Source organism: Siniperca chuatsi, linkage group LG6, assembly GCF_020085105.1.
Source record: "Siniperca chuatsi isolate FFG_IHB_CAS linkage group LG6, ASM2008510v1, whole genome shotgun sequence".
In the NCBI taxonomy this organism is placed as follows: domain Eukaryota; kingdom Metazoa; phylum Chordata; class Actinopteri; order Centrarchiformes; family Sinipercidae; genus Siniperca; species Siniperca chuatsi.
This window is the reverse complement of record NC_058047.1, coordinates 29,312,849-29,334,457: the sequence shown is the minus strand read 5'-3', so window position 1 is coordinate 29,334,457 and position 21,609 is coordinate 29,312,849. Positions and strand designations below refer to the sequence as shown.

Here is a 21,609-nt window from a genome sequence, read left to right as displayed (position 1 = left end):
TAATTATTACGCTGCATTGCTTGATAGGCTCATGCAGTGGTGCAGTGTTTAATAAAAAGGTATGTAAATTAACCTTTAATCAGATTATTATAATGTAAAGAGACCAATACGAACAAAATATTCTTTGTTACCTTACCTACCTTGTTCAACTGGAATTAAATTGCTTTTTTTCCCCCTGCTACATCATACACATCTGTAGAAAAAAATCTGTATCCAAAATGGGAGAAATTAATATTTTACGTTTTTTTTGTTTCATAACAACACCCTCTTGTGATTATCTGTCTATGCAGACCAGCATTGATAGAATTATTGTATTTAAGGGCAAACAAGCTTACATTCAAATCCATACTGCAGCACACTCGGAATCGAGTTTGCAAGATATATCCCACAGTTCACAATACATAGGTTCACCAACTTGACTGCAATGGGCCCCGACTACAGGCCAGTGTTTATTGTGCAGGGTCAAGGACACACATTCCTCTAACCTATTTGCTTACGTGCTGGGATGCACAGACATTTTTGCACCATAAATTTTACAAACACAGATTTCTGGACCCAAATGTAAAACTCAGATTGTTAGTTGCTGTAAAAACTGTTTTAGAACTGCCAGGGAAGAGGGATAAGATCTGGGCGAACAGAGTGGTAGACCCAGGCAGGCAGCGTGAGCAAATCTGTGAACTCGATGAGTAGTCTAGCATGGCAGAGAGCAAGGCAAGTGACAGGAATCTTAGCAGATGAGTGAACCTGAACACAGGAAAACGTATCCAAAAAACATAAGATAACAAGACTAGGAAAATGTGGCCATGATGCTTTACCACAGAGGCAAACAGAACGATCTGGTGAAGACTGGAGTGAAAACACAAGACACTTTGACAGGTTACCATAGGAAAAGCACAGGTGTTAATAAAATGAATTATGGCTGAATTCCATTTAGCCACTTTAGTTTCAGGGTCTTTGTGTTGGTCATGGTGGTGCACTGTCACACTGTCATTGCTTACTTGGACAAAACAGAGCGATCATTAATATTACTAGTAACACCTGTGCTTTTCCTACTATGAAAAGTCAAAATATCTGCTGTGAAAAAGACCTATTGCTGAAAATCTGGTAATAAGGCACCATTGCTGAAAATGAGTTAGACAGGACGAGCATCAGTTGAGTTTTAACAATCCCCCAGGTTCCAAACTTATTTGGAAAAAAAGAAAACAAAAATTGAATGAGAATGACTTCCGGATGGGAGCCGAAACATCTTGATTCTGAAAACAGTGTCCAGATGACTACGACTGAAACCTTTTCTACGATAGAACACTCCTGGACGAATGAGGGACTACACCGTCTTAAAGATTGAATGTTAAAATTATTACCCAAACTGGTAAATATCCAGCACAGTTTACAGACTGACTTCTTAGTTCAACTTGTACTACCATTCTTACCGTAACTGTTTGCCCACACACTTTTCCCATGCAATGTGAGATTATTCCCCAGTATTTCTGGTGCGCTCACTTTTGGTTTTACCTCCAAATAAAAAGTGGTTTGGAAAATTTGGCTAACCTGTTGGCTTGTTTACAACCTACCTAACTGCTTATGTGTCTTGCCCCTTCGCACTTTGTTGTAGCGATGTTGGCATATTCCTAGATCTCAGCCCTTTGGTGAGTACAATGTTATCATAACTGATATAATAGATGGCTGAAACTAAAAAAAAAAAAAAAAATTAAAATAAGACCCAACTTGTAATTAAAGCTAGAGTGCGGGACTCTTGCAGAAGTAACTCAGAGCCATGTAGAGAGCACTGTGGTCCGCCGTTGCTGTAAAAAACCCAAAAAAAAGTCAGTTGGCGAGTGTTTATTATTGAGAATTGTTTATTGTATATTTTGTTTATTATGATTGTGTTAATATACTTTCTCAACATTGTACTGTATGCAGTCATGCCAATAAAGCCACTTGAATTGAAACTGAACGGAGATGACGCAACTCTCTCTCTCTCTCTCTCTACATGGCTCTGGAGCAACGGAGTAGGCTACAGCAACTAGGAGTAAAACCTAAGAAGCGTCTTAGCGTTCAGAGGAAGGATTATAGTCAAAATAAGAAAGCGATAGCCAGTGAAGACAAACACATAACCATTGGCATAGCTTTAGCTTTTCCCTTGTTGGAGAGCGCTTGGACAGGTTGGTAAAAACGGTCCTCATATTAAAAAAAAAGACGCTATAGCATGCACAAGGTTAAATACACAGGAGGAGGTATTTAACAAGAAACTTGTTCCACAGCAATCGAATCAAAAACATTTTTAATTTAACATTTTTGTGCAAAAGGAAATCAAATCAATTAAACAAAGACTTGAGCCAATTTTAAGTTGTCATGGATTCCCACCAGATGAGCCTCAAAAATGGGTTATGTTTATTTTATCTCCTCCCTCACAAAAAAGTTCAACTTCTATTTATGCCAACTGCTTACAATATGAATATCCAGCAAACGCTTTATTTACAGCAGAGAATTGGTCGAGCCTCAGTCTTCCAACGCTCATGATACTGTAAAACAGACAAACTGTTCAACAGCAAAAACTGTTTTAAAAATTATTCATGCAACCGGTAGGAGAACTGAGAACACTTTTTTGCTATAATTTTTCACCTCATTGCTGTTCTTCAGCAATGCCACCGCTTCCTGTGTGTACCAGATGGCAATTATAGCATGAGAGTTGTGGTTCTTTTCATAATGGTCTGAACAAAGTCATAATGAACATTTACAAAACTGAATGACAAAAAGCTGTTAACAGATGGAAGCTCAATGTTACAGATTTTATGTCTAAAAGGGTTTTTTGAGTGATGCTATCAGTATGTCAGTATCTAATTAAGCCTCTGGTTGCATGTTATTTGCCCCGGCCAGGTCCCCTCTCTGCTAGCATAAAAAACAAGAGACATGAGATAAAGAGTGATCCCACCCCATTTGGTTATGAAGGTACATGAACATGCATGCTGGGTCTTTTAGTCTTTTGGTTAATTAGGCACAACTTATTTTTGTATTTGTGGATGATGTGTGCTTGTTCACTTTCCATATTTCCATTTCTGGCCTGCTGTGTTGACTTGTGTTTTCATTTGTGATGTGATGTTTTAAAATGCATGAGCATCAAATGAAAAGAGAATCCAATAAAATATTTTGTTGTAGTTTTTGTGGGGTAAGAGGTTTGTTGGTTTTTAGGCCCATTGACTACTTTGTTGATTTCTGCATGAGTTGCACTGCTCTTGGAGCGAATTTCATTTCACTGAATCTAGCAGGACCCTCAAGTTTTAAATTTTGGTTGTAATTGACGATGTTGAGTGGTGATCATGATGAAAAGGATGGTATAAAGCATTTGGCTTCCCTCCAGATCCTTTGCATGGTGCTATGGCTGCAGTCGGGAAACGTGAGAGCATGACTAGCAGCACTGCTGCTGCTGGCACCTCAGCTGTCCCTAGATCTACCTCCCAACCAGGTAACTGCATAGGAGGACTCATCTGTGTGAGATAGTCTTCTTGGTGGAATGGATTTCAATTTTGTGTGTTGAGTTTATTTTGGTTAATTATTTGGTGTTGCAAAACATCTTTCTGCTGAATGCTTATTTCTACCCTCAGCTTGGTCTTAAAGAAATAGTTCTCCAAAAACTCAGCTGGAATGCAACCTCTAGTTCCATCGCCTTTTACCAGCCATGTCCATCAAATAGCTCCAAAACAGCTTGTGCAGCACAGTCCAAGAGTTCTGTCAGCACATAAGTGCACTTATGGTCAACAATCCTCATACCTGAAATAAACAAAGTAATTTGTCAGTGCATTCCAAAGTGACTGTTAGCAAACCTAGGCCTATGATTAAGTTTAGGCAACTAAAGCTAATTAGATAAGGTTGAAAGCGTTGACTATTGGTAAGAGATGGGATACAAACTGCAGCCTCCAGTGTCACAGTCAGACACTATCAACCAGTGGTGGGTTGGTGATTATTTACCTGGGTGGGGCTACAAGCACAGAGGACTTCTGCTTACACACTAGAAATGTTGATGTCTAGATTGGTGCACCAAGCTTTGACTCAAAGCATAGAAGACTTTAGTAGTAATAATAACATACTACATCAAAAGGATGTGAAAGTAAAAACTAATTTGCTTATTTGAAAAATCACATTAAAAAATTAGACCATGTGCACCCTCTAATGGCCAGCTGCCACTGCTATGAACAATCGTCCAGTCTACCCTGACCTCCTTAAGTAAACATTACATTACTTCCAACATTTATTTGGATGACCACAAGGTTGCTTGTCAGGAAAACATTTATTTTAAGCATTTGTTGAATTTATATCCTGATGCAAGAAAATGTTTTCCAAGAGGGTGAGCAACCAGCAAATTTTCAGTGATAAATATCTTACTGTACATACGAAGGTAAATACCTGACGTAGACCCACCTTAAAATGATTTGGCTTCAATGTCGCAAGATATCAATTTTCAGAGAAATTTTAAAAAGGAAGTTTAGATGAAACTTTCCATTATGGCATGAACTCTTCCTTCAAAGTTAGGAATTCTCATTAAGTATTCTATAAAGTGTGGTCGACCACATCTGTCATGCATTTAGAATCAGTTAACAGTTTTAAAGATTGTTCTACATGCTTTCAAATCATTCTGTAAGAACCTTGCTGAGAGTTTTAATTATTGCAAACAGACTCAGACTTTCATGAGAAAAATGACTAATAACTGCACAGTATCATTGCTTTCTGTCAATGAAGCTCAATCATCTGAAAAGTAAAAAGTGGAAAAGTAATGTTGTTGGAGCACATTTTAGTGGTTAATCTGTATTGGTTCCCATTAGGCTGGGCCCAGCGGCGTCTCCCTTCCATGGACACAGACGACTTTGAGACGATCCCCTCCAGTCCAGAGGAATCCTCCAACTCTTCAGAGGAGGAGGGCAACAATAAAAATGTAGGTAACTCAAGACTGCAGCTCACTTTGACCAGCAAATGCAGGAACATTTAACCCAGATATCACTTGGAGCATTACTGGGCACAACTTTTATGTATTTCAAGGCAGAAATAGGGATTGTCAGTTGCGATTTGTAAACACAACATTCAAAGTTGGCCCCTCCTCGCCAGCTCAACGACACCAGAAGTGCATGCCCCCTGACCACGATTGCCAGAACACAGCCCAGTGTACCACCTGCAGCAACACATACCTACATAAGACAGCGAGTCTGTAGCAGTGTCCCTGACTACCTGTGGGAAAATTAGTGATTTTTGATTACAATGTCAGCCAGGGCAGAACATAGCCCCAGGGGAGAAGAGGCCGAGGAGTGAGAGGTAGAGTCAGAGCAAGGGACAGAGGTTGATGTCCAGAAACATCCTGAAAACAGCAAAATAAGAATACAGGCAGAGGGAAGGGTCTCTGCAGAGACTTCTAGTGGGTCATTAGTGATAATGGACAGGGATTATTTTTGTATGAGTCTATACATTGTTTTGTTTAGGAAAATCCTCATTCTGCCTGTAATAGAGAAACTGAACAAAAACCAAAGTTGCAAATAATTTTATTTTGAATTAAAATATCAGACTTGAGTTCAGTATTACTCATTGTGAAACCTTGGCCATGAGTGTATATATATATATATATATATATATATATAAGCGGCTGGATAGCTACGGCTAAGTGAAGTACCATCAGAAAGTCTCCTAGAAGATGTGAATGCAGCATTGAGAGCGATCCCTACCACAACCATCACTGAAACCAATGAGCTGATATACGCCTCAGCAGCAGTGATCCTAGAGATGCTTGGCTACAAGAGCAACCATGGGAGCCATGAGAGACAGTACCCACCATGGAAACGAAGGTTGGAGGCAAAAATCAGGAAGGCCCAGAGAGAAGTGAGCCAACTGACAGAGGCTGAGAGAGGTGCAATGAGAAAGCAAGTACCCAAGAAGTACAACCAGATGCCCATACCTGAAGCACTCGAAACTGCCAAACAAAGGCTCCAAGCCTTGGCCAGCCGCCTAAAGAGATACACGAGAGATAATGAAGCCAGAAGAATAAACCGGCTGTTCGCAACTCAACCTGCGAAAGTGTATGCTCAATGGCAGGGTAATAACAGCAGAGCAGATCCACCAAGGCTGGAAACTGAACAGTACTGGAAAAGTATATGGGAAAGGGAGGCATCACACAACAGCGATGCACAGTGGCTGGCAGCCCTGAGAAAGGACCACAGCAACCTCCCTGAACAGAATCCAGTCACCATCACAGCGGCAGACATCCAAGAAAGAGTCTCAGGTATGAAGAACTGGACAGCACCGGGCCCTGACAGGATCCACACCTACTGGCTAAAGAAGCTCACTGCACTCCATGAGCGCCTAGCAGCACAAATGAACCAGCTGCTAAGAGATGGGACGCACCCTGAATGGCTTACCGAAGGGCGCACAATCCTGATCCTGAAGGATCCCGCAAAGGGTACAGTCCCATCCAACTATCGGCCAATAACCTGTCTCTCCACAACATGGAAGCTCATGTCAGGCATCATCACGGCTAAGATAAGTGGACACATGGATCAATACATGAGCAAAGCACAGAAGGGCATTGGCAGAGGAACCAGAGGAGCCAAACACCAACTCCTGGTTGACAGAACAGTCACCCAAGACTGCAGAGCCCGACACACCAACCTGTGCACTGCCTGGATTGATTACAAGAAAGCATTTGACTCAATGCCGCACACATGGATCACTGAATGCTTAGAGATGTACAACATCAACAGGACTCTAAGGGACTTCATTGCGAACTTGATGAGGCTGTGGAAAACCACCCTTGAGGCCAATGGTAAGCAACTTGCACAAGTATCCATCAAATGTGGCATATACCAAGGAGATGCTCTGTCCCCACTGCTGTTCTGCATAGGTCTGAACCCCCTCAGCCAAATAATCAACAAGACTGGCTATGGATACCGACTCAGGAACGGGGCCACTATCAGTCACCTCCTCTACATGGATGACATCAAGCTATACGCTAAGAGCGAGCGGGACATCGACTCACTGATCCACACCACCAGGATCTACAGCTCTGACATTGGGATGTCATTCGGGCTTGAGAAGTGCAGTCGAATGGTGACAAAGAGAGGGAAGGTAATCCACACAGAAGGGGTCTCACTCCCAGAAGGAACAATAGCAGACATTGAGGATGGTTACAAGTACCTTGGAATACCACAGGCAAATGGCAACCTCGAAGAGGCAACAAGGAAGACGGCAACGGCCAAATACCTCCAACGAGTAAGGCAAGTCCTAAGAAGTCAGCTCAATGGCAAGAACAAAGCCCAGGCAATAAACAGCTACGCCCTGCCAGTGATCAGATACCCTGCGGGAATAATAAGATGGCCAAAGGAGGAGATACAGACCACAGACGTTAAGACGCGAAAGCTCCTCACCATGCATGGAGGGTTCCATCCCAAATCCAGCACCCTGAGACTGTACGCTAGCCGTAAGGAAGGCGGCCGTGGACTAGTGAGTGTGAGAGCCACTATCCAGGATGAAACATCCAAGATCCACAAGTACATCCAAGATAAGGCCCCAACAGATGACGTGCTCAGGGAATGTCTCAGGCAATGGAGAACAGAGGAAGAGGTGCTGGAGGAGGGACCATCATGGGAGGACAAACCCCTACATGGGATGTACCACCGGAACATAACTGAAGTGGCTGATATCAAGAAGTCCTACCAATGGCTAGAGCGGGCTGGATTGAAGGACAGCACAGAGGCACTCATCATGGCTGCACAGGAGCAGGCCCTGAGCACCAGAGCAATAGAGGCCCAGATCTACCACACCAGACAAGACCCAAGGTGTAGGCTGTGCAAAGAGGCCCCTGAGACAATCCAGCACATAACTGCAGGGTGTAAGATGCTGGCAGGAAAAGCATACATGGAGCGCCATAACCAAGTAGCTGGTAAGGATCTTGGCTCGGTCATTCTCTACCACCAGGGCCCGGTTTTTCAAAAGGTTTAATCCGGATAAAATTGATCCGGATTTAGTAATCCTTTTTTTGCGATCCGTGATCACGTAATCCAGCTTACTTTTGGAGCCAGTTTTTTAAAGCAACATAGGATTGGATCAATCTGATCCGGATAGGAACTTTACAGGATCACCAAATCTGGATAACCAGTGCTCAAACAGGATAGGAAATCACAATGTAGAACTATAGATATGTAAAGAGCAACAAGTAGAATAGCCAGTGTGGGGTCAATATAAGTTTATTTTTATTTGAAATGAAAACACACACATTTAAAAAAAACTAAAAACAAGAAAAACCCCACCCCATCCTCTTTCAGCACCTGAGCCCCTTGGAGACCCTAACCAACCTCCTGCATTCTGCCAGAACGAGCAAACAGGATGTGCAACAAGGGACACAATAGTTAGACACTATTTCTGATTTGGATTTGTTTTGGATTTCAAAAATCAGTGATTGCCATTCTTTGCATTTTTTTTGGTTATTCTGTAATCATTGCATGCATCACTAATAAATATTCTAAATACAAAAATTTTGTGATTGTGATGAATATATATATCAATTAGTGACAGAATAAAATGTATTGTTTTTGCTCAATTTTGACAGCTGTTTGGGGGATTATTTTATGAGGCTAAACTCTTTCTACTTTGCTGTAGGCCTATACTGAAAGGCTGAATACGTTAAAGCCTACCTAATCACTGTAGCCTGACGGATGAACAAATAAAATTATGAATAAATAGGATATCTTGTAAGATACTGCATGATCCAAATATAGTATTATTTGATACATTTTTAAAGTTTTCATTACATTTTGGCCATGAAATCCACGCTGAATCCACCCTTCTGATGGGATCAGTTTAATCCAGATTTTTTGGATCAAAGTGATCCAAATCCTACAAAAAAGTTCTGAAAAACCCAAACTAAAGGTTTGATCCGGATCAAAACCAAGATTGGATTACGTGATCTAATCCCATTATGTAATCCGTTTTTTCTTTTGAAAAACACATTTTCAAGATTTGATCCAATCCGTTATCCAAAATCCTAGTGGATTACTTTTAAAAAACCGGGCCCAGTTGTTCCCAGTCCATACTCCATGCAGATGTTCCTGTACACTATGCCAGCCACTTGGTTATGATGCTCCATGTATGCTTTTCCTGCCAGCATCTTACACCCTGCAGTTATGTGCTGGATTTTCTCAGGGGCCTCTTTGCACACCCTACACCTTGGGTCTTGTCTGGTGTGGTAGATCTGGGCCTCTATTGCTCTGGTGCTCAGGGCCTGCTCCTGTGCAGCCATGATGAGTGCCTCTGTACTGTCCTTCAGTCCGGCCCACTCCAGCCATTGGTAGGATTTCTTGATATCAGCCACTTCAGTTATGTTCCGGTGGTACATCCCATGTAAGGGTTTGTCCTCCCATGATGGTCCCTCCTCCAGCACCTCTTCCTCTGTTCCCCATTGCCTGAGACATTCACTGAGCACGTCATCTGTTGGGGCCTTATCTTTGATGTATTTGTTGATCTTGGATGTTTCATCCTGGATAGTGGCTCTCACACTCACTAGTCCATGGCCGCCTTCCTTACGGCTAGCGTATAGTCTCAGGGTGCTGGATTTAGGATGGAACCCTCCATGCATGGAGGGGAGCTTTCGTGTCTTAACGTCTGTGGTCTGTATCTCTTCCTTTGGCCACCTTATTATTCCCACAGGGTATCTGGCAAGAACAAGGCCCAGGCAATAAACAGCTACGCCCTGCCAGTGATCATTGAGCTGACTTATATGACTTGCCTTACTCGTTGGAGGTATTTGGCAGTTGCTGTTTTCCTTGTTACCTCTTCGAGGTTGCCATTTGCCTGTGGTATTCCAAGGTACTTGTAACCATCCTCAATGTCTGCTATTGTTCCTTCTGGGATTGAGACCCCTTCTGTGTGGACTACCTTCCCTCTCTTTGTCACCATTCGACTGCACTTCTCAAGCCCGAGTGACATCCCAATGTCAGAGCTGTAGATCCTGGTGGTGTGGATCAGTGAGTCGATGTCCCGCTCGCTCTTAGCGTATAGCTTGATGTCATCCATATAGAGGAGGTCTTGTTGATTATTTGGCTGAGGGGGTTCAGACCTATGCAGAACAGCAGTGGGGACAAAGCATTTCCTTTGTATATGCCACATTTGATGGATACTTGTGCAAGTGGCTTGCCATTGGCCTCAAGGGTGGTTTTCCACAGCCTCATCGAGTTTGCAATGAAGTCTCTTAGAGTCCTGTTGATGTTGTACATCTCCAAGCATGCAGTGATCCATGTGTGTGGCATTGAGTCATGTCTTGTAATCAATTCAGGCAGTGCACAGGTTGGTCTGTCGGTTCTGTTGTTAGGCGGCTGGATAGCTCAACTGGGAGGGACCAGGGTTCGAATCCCCCTCGGGGCGCCATGAGCAATGACCCATCATCCAGTGTGGGTCCTTAGGCAAGACCCTTCACGCTACTGCCTACCTCACAATGATGATGATGATGAGTGACAATGAAATACATGAGATGCCGGCTCAGACGTCGCCCGGCCAAATAACGTCTGCGTATATATTACAAGGCACCACCCTGGGATCAGGGACCAATTAAACATGAAACAGTCTCAAGGTGGCATGGTTAGATACAGTATGTATCTAACACATTGAAGGTCTGTTTTATTACTTTTCCACATCTTATTTTTCAACAGCTACTTGCTCCAAACACTGCAAGTCCTGATTATGAACTATTACATTGTTAAGCTTAATAAATGAATATGATACTGTATGTACGGAAGTTTAAAAAGGGAGATTCCATCTACTGAAACTGATGTGACCAGCTATAGTAGATCGTTCAACTAAGTCGCCACTCTGGTCTTCCTTAAATACATGTGCAGTTCAGTGTAAGAGCATTTAAGTGCTCTAACAAATTATATATGGCTGAGTAAAGACAAAGCATGTTAACCACATTTCACTTAACATTAATTAACTTCAGGTCATTTAATCAGCTGCTGGGGACATGTCAATTTAATTTTAAATAAACTGAGTTTTAATAAATTTCTTTCTGCAGGGTGACAGTGGTCATTTACAGGTGCAGCTGACCTATGAATCTCATGAAGTACAAGACTGCTCTCTGGAGACAGGTGACCTTGTCCAGTTTGTGGAGGAAGTGGAGAACGGACACTGGTGAGTTCCAGTTGGCGCCACCATGTTACTGTGGGAAAGTTTATCAGTTTGTTCTTAGCCACTCATTGTTTCCCTTGTTTAGTTGCAGCTACCCCTGACTTAGCACTATATTTGACATCTCTGGCTAAGTTTGTCCCTATCTGCCAGTTCAAAACATATCTTGTTCCTTAATTTAATAAATAAATAAAACACAAAAGTACAAGAACATAAACTTACCAGTTTGTTCCCAGTACAACAGCAAGCATCTCACAAATAAGGCAAAAATAAACTGACATTACATTATACTTTATTTAGGGCACTTGTGTTGAGCATCTCATTTAGTCTTGTGCCCTCAAACCATAATTGTGTGATGCGTGCTTTATTTTATTTTTTTTAAATTCTCCTAAGGAGTTTATATTTTTGGCTCAGCATTCTTTGCAGGATACTGCTATTGTTAAAACACATTCTCCATAGCAACACAGAGACCATAGTTACCTATTATTGAGTTATATTTTTTTCTGCTTAGAGATTTGGTCTGGTTTTTCATTGTTGAAAACTCAGCTTGTTAATATCTGTATTTATTATTATAATAATTAATAATCATCATCATCATGTGACACCTATAAAGTAATACTTACTCTTGATAGATTGATCAACCGATAGGAGCAGAATTGTTAGAAACATCTCATCCAAAATGATGTTGCATTCAGTTCAGTAGGTGGACCCACCTGCAGACAATACACATGGAGATGCCTTCATGGAGGATCAAACGCTTCTTTATGCATCCATTATGTGCCCGTCTAGGAACTTAGACATAGTTTTCAGTCTATATCAATAAGTATCTGTACCTGATCTTGTACCCCTATTTTTTTAGCGTGTACATGTTTACAATTGAGTCAGGCTGGGTATCGAACCCCAATACTTTTATGGTACCAACCGAAATGTGTTTTTAGTACCAAGTGTCAAAAACCGTCAAGCACCAAAAGTTGGTATAAAATGTCTGATCAGATTCCAAATCTTATTTACTTATTATTATTCTTATATCAGAAGTTAAATAAAAATGTTGCCAATTTTATTTAGGCAAAGTTCTTGTATGGCTGTTGGTATTTAGATATCATTGAGCATTTGCGAAATCTAGCGTCTTCTGTTAATTGAAAAATATATTTTGTAGAACATGTTTATTAGTTCAACTCATAAATCACTTGCAGACGACCTGATTCTGGGTCAGGGTCTCGTACGTAGCAGAGCAGCTCCCTCGCTGCGATCTATTGAAAGTCAGCCCTTGATCAAAGCTTTTGTTGGCCATGGGCGCGGGCCCCACCAACATTCCTCCGTCCTCCTGGTTGTCTGACAGAGTCCCAGGGGCACGGGATTTATTATTATTAATTATTTATGTATTTAATTTTTTTTACCAAGTCCACACAACCAGGTGTGCGTGTGTGTGGACATGGGGAAAGCAGGCACACAGATGCCGACACGGAGCCCGACAAACCTCCCTTGCTGCTCCTGGTTCTCCGGCAGAGTCCCGGGGGTACAAAGTCTAAACCAGCATACCAGGGGCTTGAAGCCTGAGTCAGGCTCCAGGGACCATGCTGGACCGTCCTTGGGGGGAATTGGGTTGGGGTTAGGGGGGCAGAGAGGCAGGCTTGACTCCAGGGACCGTGCTGGAGCGTCCTTGGGGGTAAATGGGTTAAGGTCAGGGGGCAGAGAGGCAGGCTTGACTCCAGGGACCATGCTGGAGGGTCCTTGGGGGGACTGGGTTATGCTCAGGAGGTGGCAGAGAGAGATATTTCAACCCCATTTCCAGCCTGGCTAAGTCCAACTTCAGAGTACCAGAGTCACGAAGAGAGGGTTTAAAAAGAGTTTCAATGCCTTGATCTCTCATAACTCTAATGAAAAGCTATTGGAAATAGTATCATTTTGATATTGTACTGAAACTCAGGTTTTGTATTAGACCTAATATTGAATTATATGAGTTTCAAACAATTCCCAACCCTGTATATAAACCTGGACAAATTAACATGAACACCTTATAATATCAGTACATGCCAGTGATATGTGCTGTATCTGCTCTCATACCTTGTAACACTCTGCCAATCTGTCCATGGTGTACCCTGCCTCTAGCCTAATGCTGCCTGGGCTCCAGCCTCCCACGACCCTGAAGAGCATAAACGGATACAGAAAATGAATGGATGGACCTTACAACACAATGCAGTGCATAGCAACAACACCATTAACTTCAGCCTCGGATATTGAGTTTAATCCATCCTCTCTGACAGGGTATCAAGAAAAATCGGACATTACGCTTCAGAAAGGCAGCATTTGATGCAGAGCTGTTATGTTGGATTGTGTTAGTTTGTATTAGTGTTGATGATGTTATGTAGTTTTCCATAAGGAAAGCCGTTTTTCCACTTCATCCACTGCTATCTGTAATCATTACCCATACCATGGCTTCCCTGGTTAAAAGTATATCTTGAGTTTGGTTCACATTTATCAACCAAGCCCAAGAAAGGAAATTAGACCAGCTGCTCCTCTGCTGCCCTGCTCTCTCTCTGCCAGGGTTAAAGGCTCAGTGTAGCTCGTCTGGAATTCAAATTTCATTCACTACATTACCCTGATGAAGCAGTGGGAGATACAACAACAAAACGTGTGACTAATGGTCTATTGCCAAATCAAGGGAGGCGGCTGAAAAGACAATGGATTCAGATGAATAATAAATCTCTGTTTCATTCACCCCACCACCACCATCTATGCTTTTGGCGCGCCAGGCAAAGGCCTTTATGGAGAAACAGCCTCTGGAATCCATCGCTGAAAGAGTGGTTTGGTCTAATGCAAGCTCTCTGCATTTGGAAGTGACTAATACTCTCAAGCTCATGTATATTTCAGCCCTTAAAACCATCTCCTGTCGTCTGCATCTATGGGTTTTTGCTGCTAAAAGATCTTACTCAGTCACTCGTCTTTCCTCCCCACTTGAGGAAAATTAAGAAAGTCCTCCCTTTTTTCCTAGCTTTTTTGTTGGATCAAAGTTAGTATACAACTGTATAGAACTTTACAAATTGTAACTGATGAACTGTGTGCTGCTATGTGTGTCGTATACACCCTCATATATGCTATATGCATGTGCATGGGTGTCTGTTCATGCATTTGTGTATGTCTATGTAGATTTAGGTACATGTTTTTGTGTGTATAGATTGGCTTCTAGGACAAGTGTGTGTTTATGTGTGTCAGACAGAACCCATTTCAGTCTGGGCCAATTGTTGTTCCTGCTGACAAAGTTAAGAGATAAAATCTTACCAGCCTGAGAATTACGTTCATATTTGATGATTCATCAGCTCACGGTTTCTGTCCAGTGCCAATGTTCAGTGCTAATGCAGGGGGTAGGTGACCTTTATATAGAGAGGTGGAAAGTAACCCTAACCCTCCCCAACAACTTTTACCAAGGGTTTTAGTTGCCTTACCATAACCATACCTTAACCATAGTTTATTTAACATAACCATGATCTCTCTCTGACCTTATCCTTACTATAATTTGCGCAGAAATGTTGAAAATCGGAACGTTAATCCGAACTGTCCCATTTCAACGCTCTGTCTGGCGATAGAATTACATCACACAGTGTATGGTGTTTCAATTTTGATTGTTTGCTTTTGGGAAAATTGGAAAGAAAACAGAAAAATAGTAATAGGCATTATTGTTTTATAATCCAGTTAATCAGATTACTGTGCAGAACCACAGCTCATCTGAAGTTCACTTCACTTTTACAAAGCTCTTAGTGCACAATTTGCCTAGATCTCTCCCTCCACCATTACATCAAATGTTAGCAATTTCATGTTTTATGGCCTTTTTCTTGTTGTTACACCATAAATGAGTAAATCAAACTGTAACTTAAGATGCTAATTTCTGTTTTGGTATAGTAACAGATGATAATTAGTATTTTTGCAGGATTTCAGAGGTTGCCTGGTGGTGCGACTCTTTAAATAATACATCTGTCGATCATTTGAACTATTCAGTTGTTCAATATGTGCTTCTTTCTGACTATCAGGACTTGAAAGCTTTTATTTTTTAAGGACGTAAGTCATTATTTATAGGTTTCAATATTCTTCACACTTCTGACCGCACCCAGCAGTGATGCTGTGTAAGTAAGAGGTGCAACAGACTTAGAGAGAGGGCAGTGAAACACTGCTGTAAAGCCTGGTGTTAAGTTACTATTTAAGAAAGGCACCATATATCGCTATGAGGTTACCTTTCCCCTCCTTAGCCCCTGCCCACCAAACCCCTTTACAGCATCAGCAGCAGAGATATGCAGCACCACCCGCCCTAGCAATAGTAGTAGTCTGTACAATAGAAATATTAATGAAAATAGTACATGCCTCCATGTAATCCATGTAAAATCATTATTCAGTATTGTAAATGTATAGTTAGTTGTAGGTGTTTTTATATTTGTCTCACTATACAGGTTCATTTTGATTGTTTTAATGTGTTCATTTCATATAAGCTGCTGAAATATTCAGGGTCTCCACCTCAACCTTTCAGCTGAAGAGTGAAAACCCCGAATTCATTAAATCTAAGATGTTGATGTAATTGTGTTAACAGAAACATGGTGTCAAAATGATCTACTCACTCACTGTCCTCCAGGATATAATGAAGTCATGGTGCCCTCGATAAAAATAAAAAAAACATATGCATGGGCAGAACATTGCAGGGGATCCTTGTGTGGTAAAAAGGAGATCTTTGCTGTCAGATCTCACCAGTTAAACAGGGCAAATCACACATTTGGTTAAGAAACCTTAAATCCTTATTTTGAAGAAGACATTTTTGAAACTCTCCACTCAGAAATCGCCCCTTTTCTAGGCCCAGGGAAACGTGCTTCTAACTGGAGATCTGAACGGACGAACAGGAATCTAACCGGATGTCATCGACCCACAGGGCAACAACCATCTCCCCTGTTTACCACACCAACCATCACCCATCGGAACAACTTTGACTCTGAAATAAACCAAAGTAGCAGGGAGGTGGTGCATCTCTGTCTGGCCTGTACATAGTTAACTGTAGGTTCAGAGGGGACTCTTTAGGGAGATTCACATACTCCTCAGCTCTTGGGTCTAGTGTGGTAGACTATGCAATCACTGACATGGCCGCTCCACTATCAGTGCATTCACTGTCAGACAGCAATCCCCCCTTTCAGATTACAACCAAATAAATAAACGTGTTCTTTAAACTCTCAGGTCAAATGAGTGACACAAAAAGGGAACCAACTAAGCTGTATAAATTAAATCCTACTTACAGATGGGCCCAAGCAGTGGAGACAAATTCATCATGGCCTTGAACTCACCTGATCTGATGAATAACATATCAGTGTATAACCAAAATCAATGTCCCTGCCAGAGATGGTGTAAAAAAGGCCATTGATGATTTCATAGAGCAGCTGTTAAAGCTAACCTTATAAAACAAAAAACGGAAGCCTGTTAAAAAGCAAAACGCCGAAAAATTGTTTGATCAAGAATGCAAGACCATCAGAAAAGACCTGAGCAAAATAGCAAATGAAAAACATTGCCAACCAAACAACCCAGCCTTACACATTAGGTACAATGAAATTTGAAACAAATATAAACGTGCAATTTGGGGAAACAAACAAAATTATACCAACATGAAACTTGATATTGAAAATGCCATTAATCAAAATCAATTCTGGGATATGTGGAACAACTTTAATACAAAGCAACCACAAGAACTACCCATCCAAAATGGTGACATCTGAAGAAAACATTTTGAAAATCTGTACAAAGACATACCAATAAATCTAATTCATTCGGATCAATGTATTATAAAAGAAAAACTCCAAACATTCAAAGAAACAATTAAAGACAACCAAAAACTCCTTGATTTCCATATTACTTGGGAAGACTAAGTGTCTCCAGCCAAGGAAAGCTTGTGTTCCAGCATTAAAAACAAAATGCTCAAATGCAGCACCCCAGAGAAGGGTGCAGTGTTGAAGTTGTTCAATATCGTATTACAGTCAGTTTTCCAGACATCTGGTGCAAAGGGCTCATTTCCCCCATTCATAAGAGTGGGGACAAATGAGACCCTGGTAACTACCGTGGCATCTGTGTCAGCAGTTGTCTAGGTGAACTATTCTGTAGTATTCTAGATAAAAGAATACTAGATTTCCTTGAAGAACACTCCATCTTGAGTAAAAATCAAATTGGCTTCCTCCCAAAACACCGCACCATGTATATACCCTTCACACTTTAATTAACAAACATGTACACCAAACAAAAAATGGTAAGATATTCACTTGTTTTATTGACTCCAAGAAAGCTTTCGACTCTATTTGGCATGAAGAGCTCTATTACAGACTTCTACATTGTGATATATTGTGATATAGGGGGCAAAATGTATGATCTGGTTAAATCAATGTATTTAGAAAATAAATGTGCTGTTAAAATCCTTCACCCAGAGAAGGATTTTAGGAAGGAATTTAATGTACATATAAATTAACTTGCTGTACAGTTGGATCAGTGTGCTGCTCCTGGCCTCTCCCTCCTAGATAGAGAGGTGAAGTCTCTGCTGATGATTTTTCAAAAATGCCCCAGATGTCAGGAGAACAAATACCAGTTTACCATAAATAATCATATCATTGAACACAGCATGAGTTATAACCATAACAGCATCAGGGAGTTTCATCATGACAGTGAATACACCAAAAGAGCTCTAAATGCAATTAATAGGAAATGTTATAATTAAAATTTGGCTTAAAATATTTGATAGTGTCATGGTACCAGTTTACCATACAGAGCATCCCATTGCTCTGTATGGTAGTGAAGTATGGGGTCCAATCAGCCATCACATCCAACAGAAGCTTTACATGCAGAATTCTGCAGATACATTTTACACGTACACAGAAAAACACCAACAAATGAATGTTGAGCAGAATTAGGTAGATACCCACTGATAATTAACATTCAAAAGAGAGCGCTCAAATTTTTTAATCACCTTAAATCCAGCCCTCTAGACACCTTCCATTCATAAGCCCTCCAAACCCAAGAGCTGAGCCCAGAAAAGAGTCCCCTATGTCAGTTGATGCTGAGACTAACTGCCCCCTGTCAGACACACTTTGACCAGTCTAACAACAACAACAACACTGCTTTCCACACACCAATCAGAGTAAACCAAATTATAACACAATGTAAAGAAACCTATTTGGAACATTAGAAAGAAGAAACTAAAAGCCAAAGTAGATCAGAATGTTATTTGGCCCTACAAAGAGAGTATGAATTGGCAGAATATCTCTCTACTGTCAGAGATAGAAAGTAGAGACAGATCCTAACCAAGTACAGGCTCAGTGATCACAAACTGGCAATCAAAAAATGAAGACACAAAAAAATCATGGCAACCAAAAGAAAACAGAATGTGTGGTCACTGTTCGACAGGTGAGGTTGAGACAGAGATGCACTTCCTTCTACAATGTAAATGTTACAGAACAGACAGGCATGGTACACCGAGATAGACAAAGAATGTTCTTTATTGGATAACAGCCAGAGAGAGCGGGTATGGAGAGAGGGAAGTCTGTAGGAGGGAGATCGCTGAAGACAGGAGATCGCTGGAGAAGGGGGATCGCTGGAGAAGGGAGATCGCAGGAGAAGGGAGATCGCAGGAGAAGGGAGATTGCTGGAGAAGGGAGATCAGGCGTAATACCGAGTAGTGTGGAGAGTCCTAGTCATGAACAAGGTCGGATACATACTGAGGTGAGTGCAGGGCTTTTATGCTGACTGTGATTTTGAGCTAATGTGGAGCAGGAGTGTGATTGGGAGCAGGTGTGGATAATTCGTGGGTAGTGGAGCCTGGAGTATCCCTGACAGTACCCCTAGGGCTGAGGACCTCCAGTGGACGACCCGTGGACTGGCCTGGCATGGGGCTGAGGACCTCCGGTGGACGACCCGGGGACAGGCCAGGCACGGAGTTGAGGAACCCAGGAGGACGACCCAGGGACTGGACAGGCGAGGAGCTGGGGACCTCGGGCGGATGACCCGGGGACTGGACAGGCAAGGAGCTGGGGACCTCGGGCGGATGGCCCGGGGACTGGACAGGTGAGGAGCTGATCTCATGCGATCTGCAATGAAGATCAATACCATCTGGAGGCCTAGCAGAGTGCTGGTGGCACAGGAGGAAGGCCACAAGACACCAGCTGGACCGGTGGTGTCCGGGAGTCCGGAACCTGCTCCTCCAGCTGAGAAGGAGGGCACGGCTGCTGTTGTGACCCAGCGGCTTGTTGCGACCCAGCAGTTGGTCCTGCAGCATGCTGTGATCCAACTGGAAGCGGAGGCGGTTGCGATCCAGCATCGGCTAGGGATTGGTGCTTCTGCAATCCAGCCAGGAAAGGAGGCGCCTGCGATCCAGCAGGGAGTCCAGGGAGTGGGGAGCTGCTGCGGTCTGGCGGAGAGCTCGGGAGCGGGGAGCTGCTGCGATCCGGTGGAGAGCTCGGGAGCGGGGAGCTGCTGCCATTCTGCAGGAAGTGATGACTGCTGCCAACCTGCAGGAGGTGATGGCTGCTGCGATCCAACAGGGAGTGATGATTGCCGCTGGGACTGGAGACGGCAGTGGAGATGGCGGGACGCTGGGCGGCGGAGCATGTGAGCAGAGTGGTGATGGAGCCGATGAACCTCTGGGCAGAGAAGCTGGAGAGCCACTGGGCGACGGTGCAGGCGAGCGGCGGGGCAGCTGGGCAGCGGTGCATGTGAGTAGCGGGTTAGTCGGCTGATCATTGGTAGCCGGCGTGCAAGCTGGTGACTTCATGGACCACCTCGAGCCAGACTGGTCCCCCGATAGGGATTTGGCACGGTGGGCTGTGTCTAGCTTCGATGGGTATAGCCACAGAACACCGTTATCATCCACCACCGAATCAAAAAAGGGCTCTGGTCTGGCCCTTGGCATGGTGAAGTGGGGGGTTGACGGAGAGACTACGCGAATTCCGGCTTAGTCCTTCGGTATAGGTCCGACCTTCTGTTACGGAACAGATAGGCAGGGGACACCGAGATGGACAAAGAATGTTCTTTATTGGATAACAGCCAGAGAGAGTGGGTATGGAGAGAGGGAAGTTTGTATTAGGGAGATCGCTGGAGAAGGGGGATCGCTGGAGATGGGGTATCGCTGGAGATGGGGGATCAGGCGTAATGCCGAGTAGTGTGGAGAGCAGGGCTTTTATGCTGACCGTGATTGGGAGCTAATGTGGAGCAGGAGTGTGATTGGGAGCAGGTGTGGATAATTTGTGGGTAGTGGAGCCTGGAGTATCCCTGAGATTAAAACATTCAATGAAATAAGCAACATTTACTTTAACAAGTTCAACACACATTTGTATTTGTATTTTTAACTCCAAGTCTACAATTTTTTTTATTATTATTATTAGACGGTGTAGTCCCTCATTCGTCCAGGAGTGTTCTATCGTAGAAAAGGTTTCAGTCATAGTCATCTGGACACTGTTTTCAGAATCAAGACGTTTCGGCTCCCATCCGGAAGTCATTCTCAATTGTGAAAAAATTGGACGGGAACTGGAAATTTAAGCTACTCTGAGTTACATAAGCCCTGCCCTCAGGAGGGAATCTGCCTGAGTATCTGTTAATAGCTAGTTTCACCTGAAACTGACCTAATAGTTTCAAGATGGCCCAGTAATCAGTAATCAGGCCTATTGTTCTCTGGCTGCATCTACTTCATCACTGTTAAGTGCCTGATTAGCATGTGATAGGCGTGACCAAGGTGATAATACACTCTGATAGATAGTATTATTATTATTATTATTATCATTATTATCTTATCTTACTTGTCTGTATATATTTTTACAGCAGATTTCTTTTGTTAATGTATATGTTTTTATTTTATTTCACACATGTTTTTGCTGTGGTAGTTTAGGTGTTGTCACTTCCTGATTTATTTTGTAGTATTCTCCTTCCCTTGTGTGTCATGTGTTTTTACTTCCTGTCTTTGTTTTCCCTCCAGTTTTGATTGTTGGTCCTTCCTTGATTGTTTGCACCTGAGTCTCGTTGTGTCACCTCCCCTAGGGTATTTAGTCTGGGTCTCTTTTTTGTTCAGTGTTGGATCATCGTTGTACACATGGTGTTGTTCCTGTTGGTTTGTTTGTTTGTTTGTTTGTTTGTTTGTTTGTTTGGATTTTGGATTTTGGATTTTTGGATTTTTGGATTTTACCTGCTCCCTTGTGAAGTGTGTTTTCCACCTTGGACTCACTCCCCAGAGAGAGAGAGAGAGAGAGATACCAATATTAATAAAATAACAATAGAAATGATAGTGATAGGAATAATAATGACAATAATAGTAATAAGACTAATAATAATTGTAGCAGCGGTCGTCGAGCAGGGGGACAGCATGTGGCCTGCAATCATAGATCCAGACTCTGCAGCTCCGGAGGCAGAAATACCTGCTGAAAGTGACAGAAAGACAGAAGAGAGACAAGAAAGCACAAAACTACGGGA

General features: G+C 42.5%; 2 protein-coding genes across 18 annotated transcripts in view; one reads left to right on the top strand and one right to left on the bottom strand.

Moving 5' to 3' along the window:
- Positions 1 to 21,609, bottom strand: part of b3gnt5a (UDP-GlcNAc:betaGal beta-1,3-N-acetylglucosaminyltransferase 5a) — a 117,154-nt gene that overhangs the window by 82,710 nt on the left and 12,835 nt on the right. For 3 of the 8 annotated variants that reach the window (XR_006378309.1, XM_044199641.1, XM_044199643.1), the window contains exons 2-3: positions 13,210 to 13,288; positions 11,769 to 11,858 (exon numbers count right to left, since the gene is read on the bottom strand). The exons of 1 other annotated variant lie outside the window; for it this stretch is intronic. The gene's annotated coding sequence lies outside the window, so the exon portion shown is untranslated. Of the gene's footprint in view, positions 1 to 3,471; positions 3,769 to 10,592; positions 11,180 to 11,768; positions 11,859 to 13,209; positions 13,289 to 21,609 lie in introns of those variants that run through there. 4 more of the 8 variants (XR_006378312.1, XM_044199645.1, XR_006378311.1 and 1 more) reach the window with 3 other exon arrangements.
- The window catches only part of mcf2l2 (MCF.2 cell line derived transforming sequence-like 2), a 260,332-nt gene that overhangs the window by 234,188 nt on the left and 4,535 nt on the right, over positions 1 to 21,609 (top strand). For 6 of the 10 annotated variants that reach the window (XM_044199618.1, XM_044199611.1, XM_044199616.1 and 3 more), the window contains 5 exons: positions 2,878 to 2,949; positions 3,359 to 3,463; positions 4,818 to 4,927; positions 11,036 to 11,151; positions 13,255 to 15,819. In XM_044199618.1, coding sequence (XP_044055553.1) covers positions 2,878 to 2,949; positions 3,359 to 3,463; positions 4,818 to 4,927; positions 11,036 to 11,151; positions 13,255 to 13,318 — 467 coding nt within the window. In that variant the 3' untranslated portion in view covers positions 13,319 to 15,819. Of the gene's footprint in view, positions 1 to 2,877; positions 2,950 to 3,358; positions 3,464 to 4,817; positions 4,928 to 11,035; positions 11,152 to 13,254; positions 15,820 to 21,609 lie in introns of those variants that run through there. The other 4 variants (XM_044199613.1, XM_044199619.1, XM_044199615.1 and 1 more) reach the window with 4 other exon arrangements.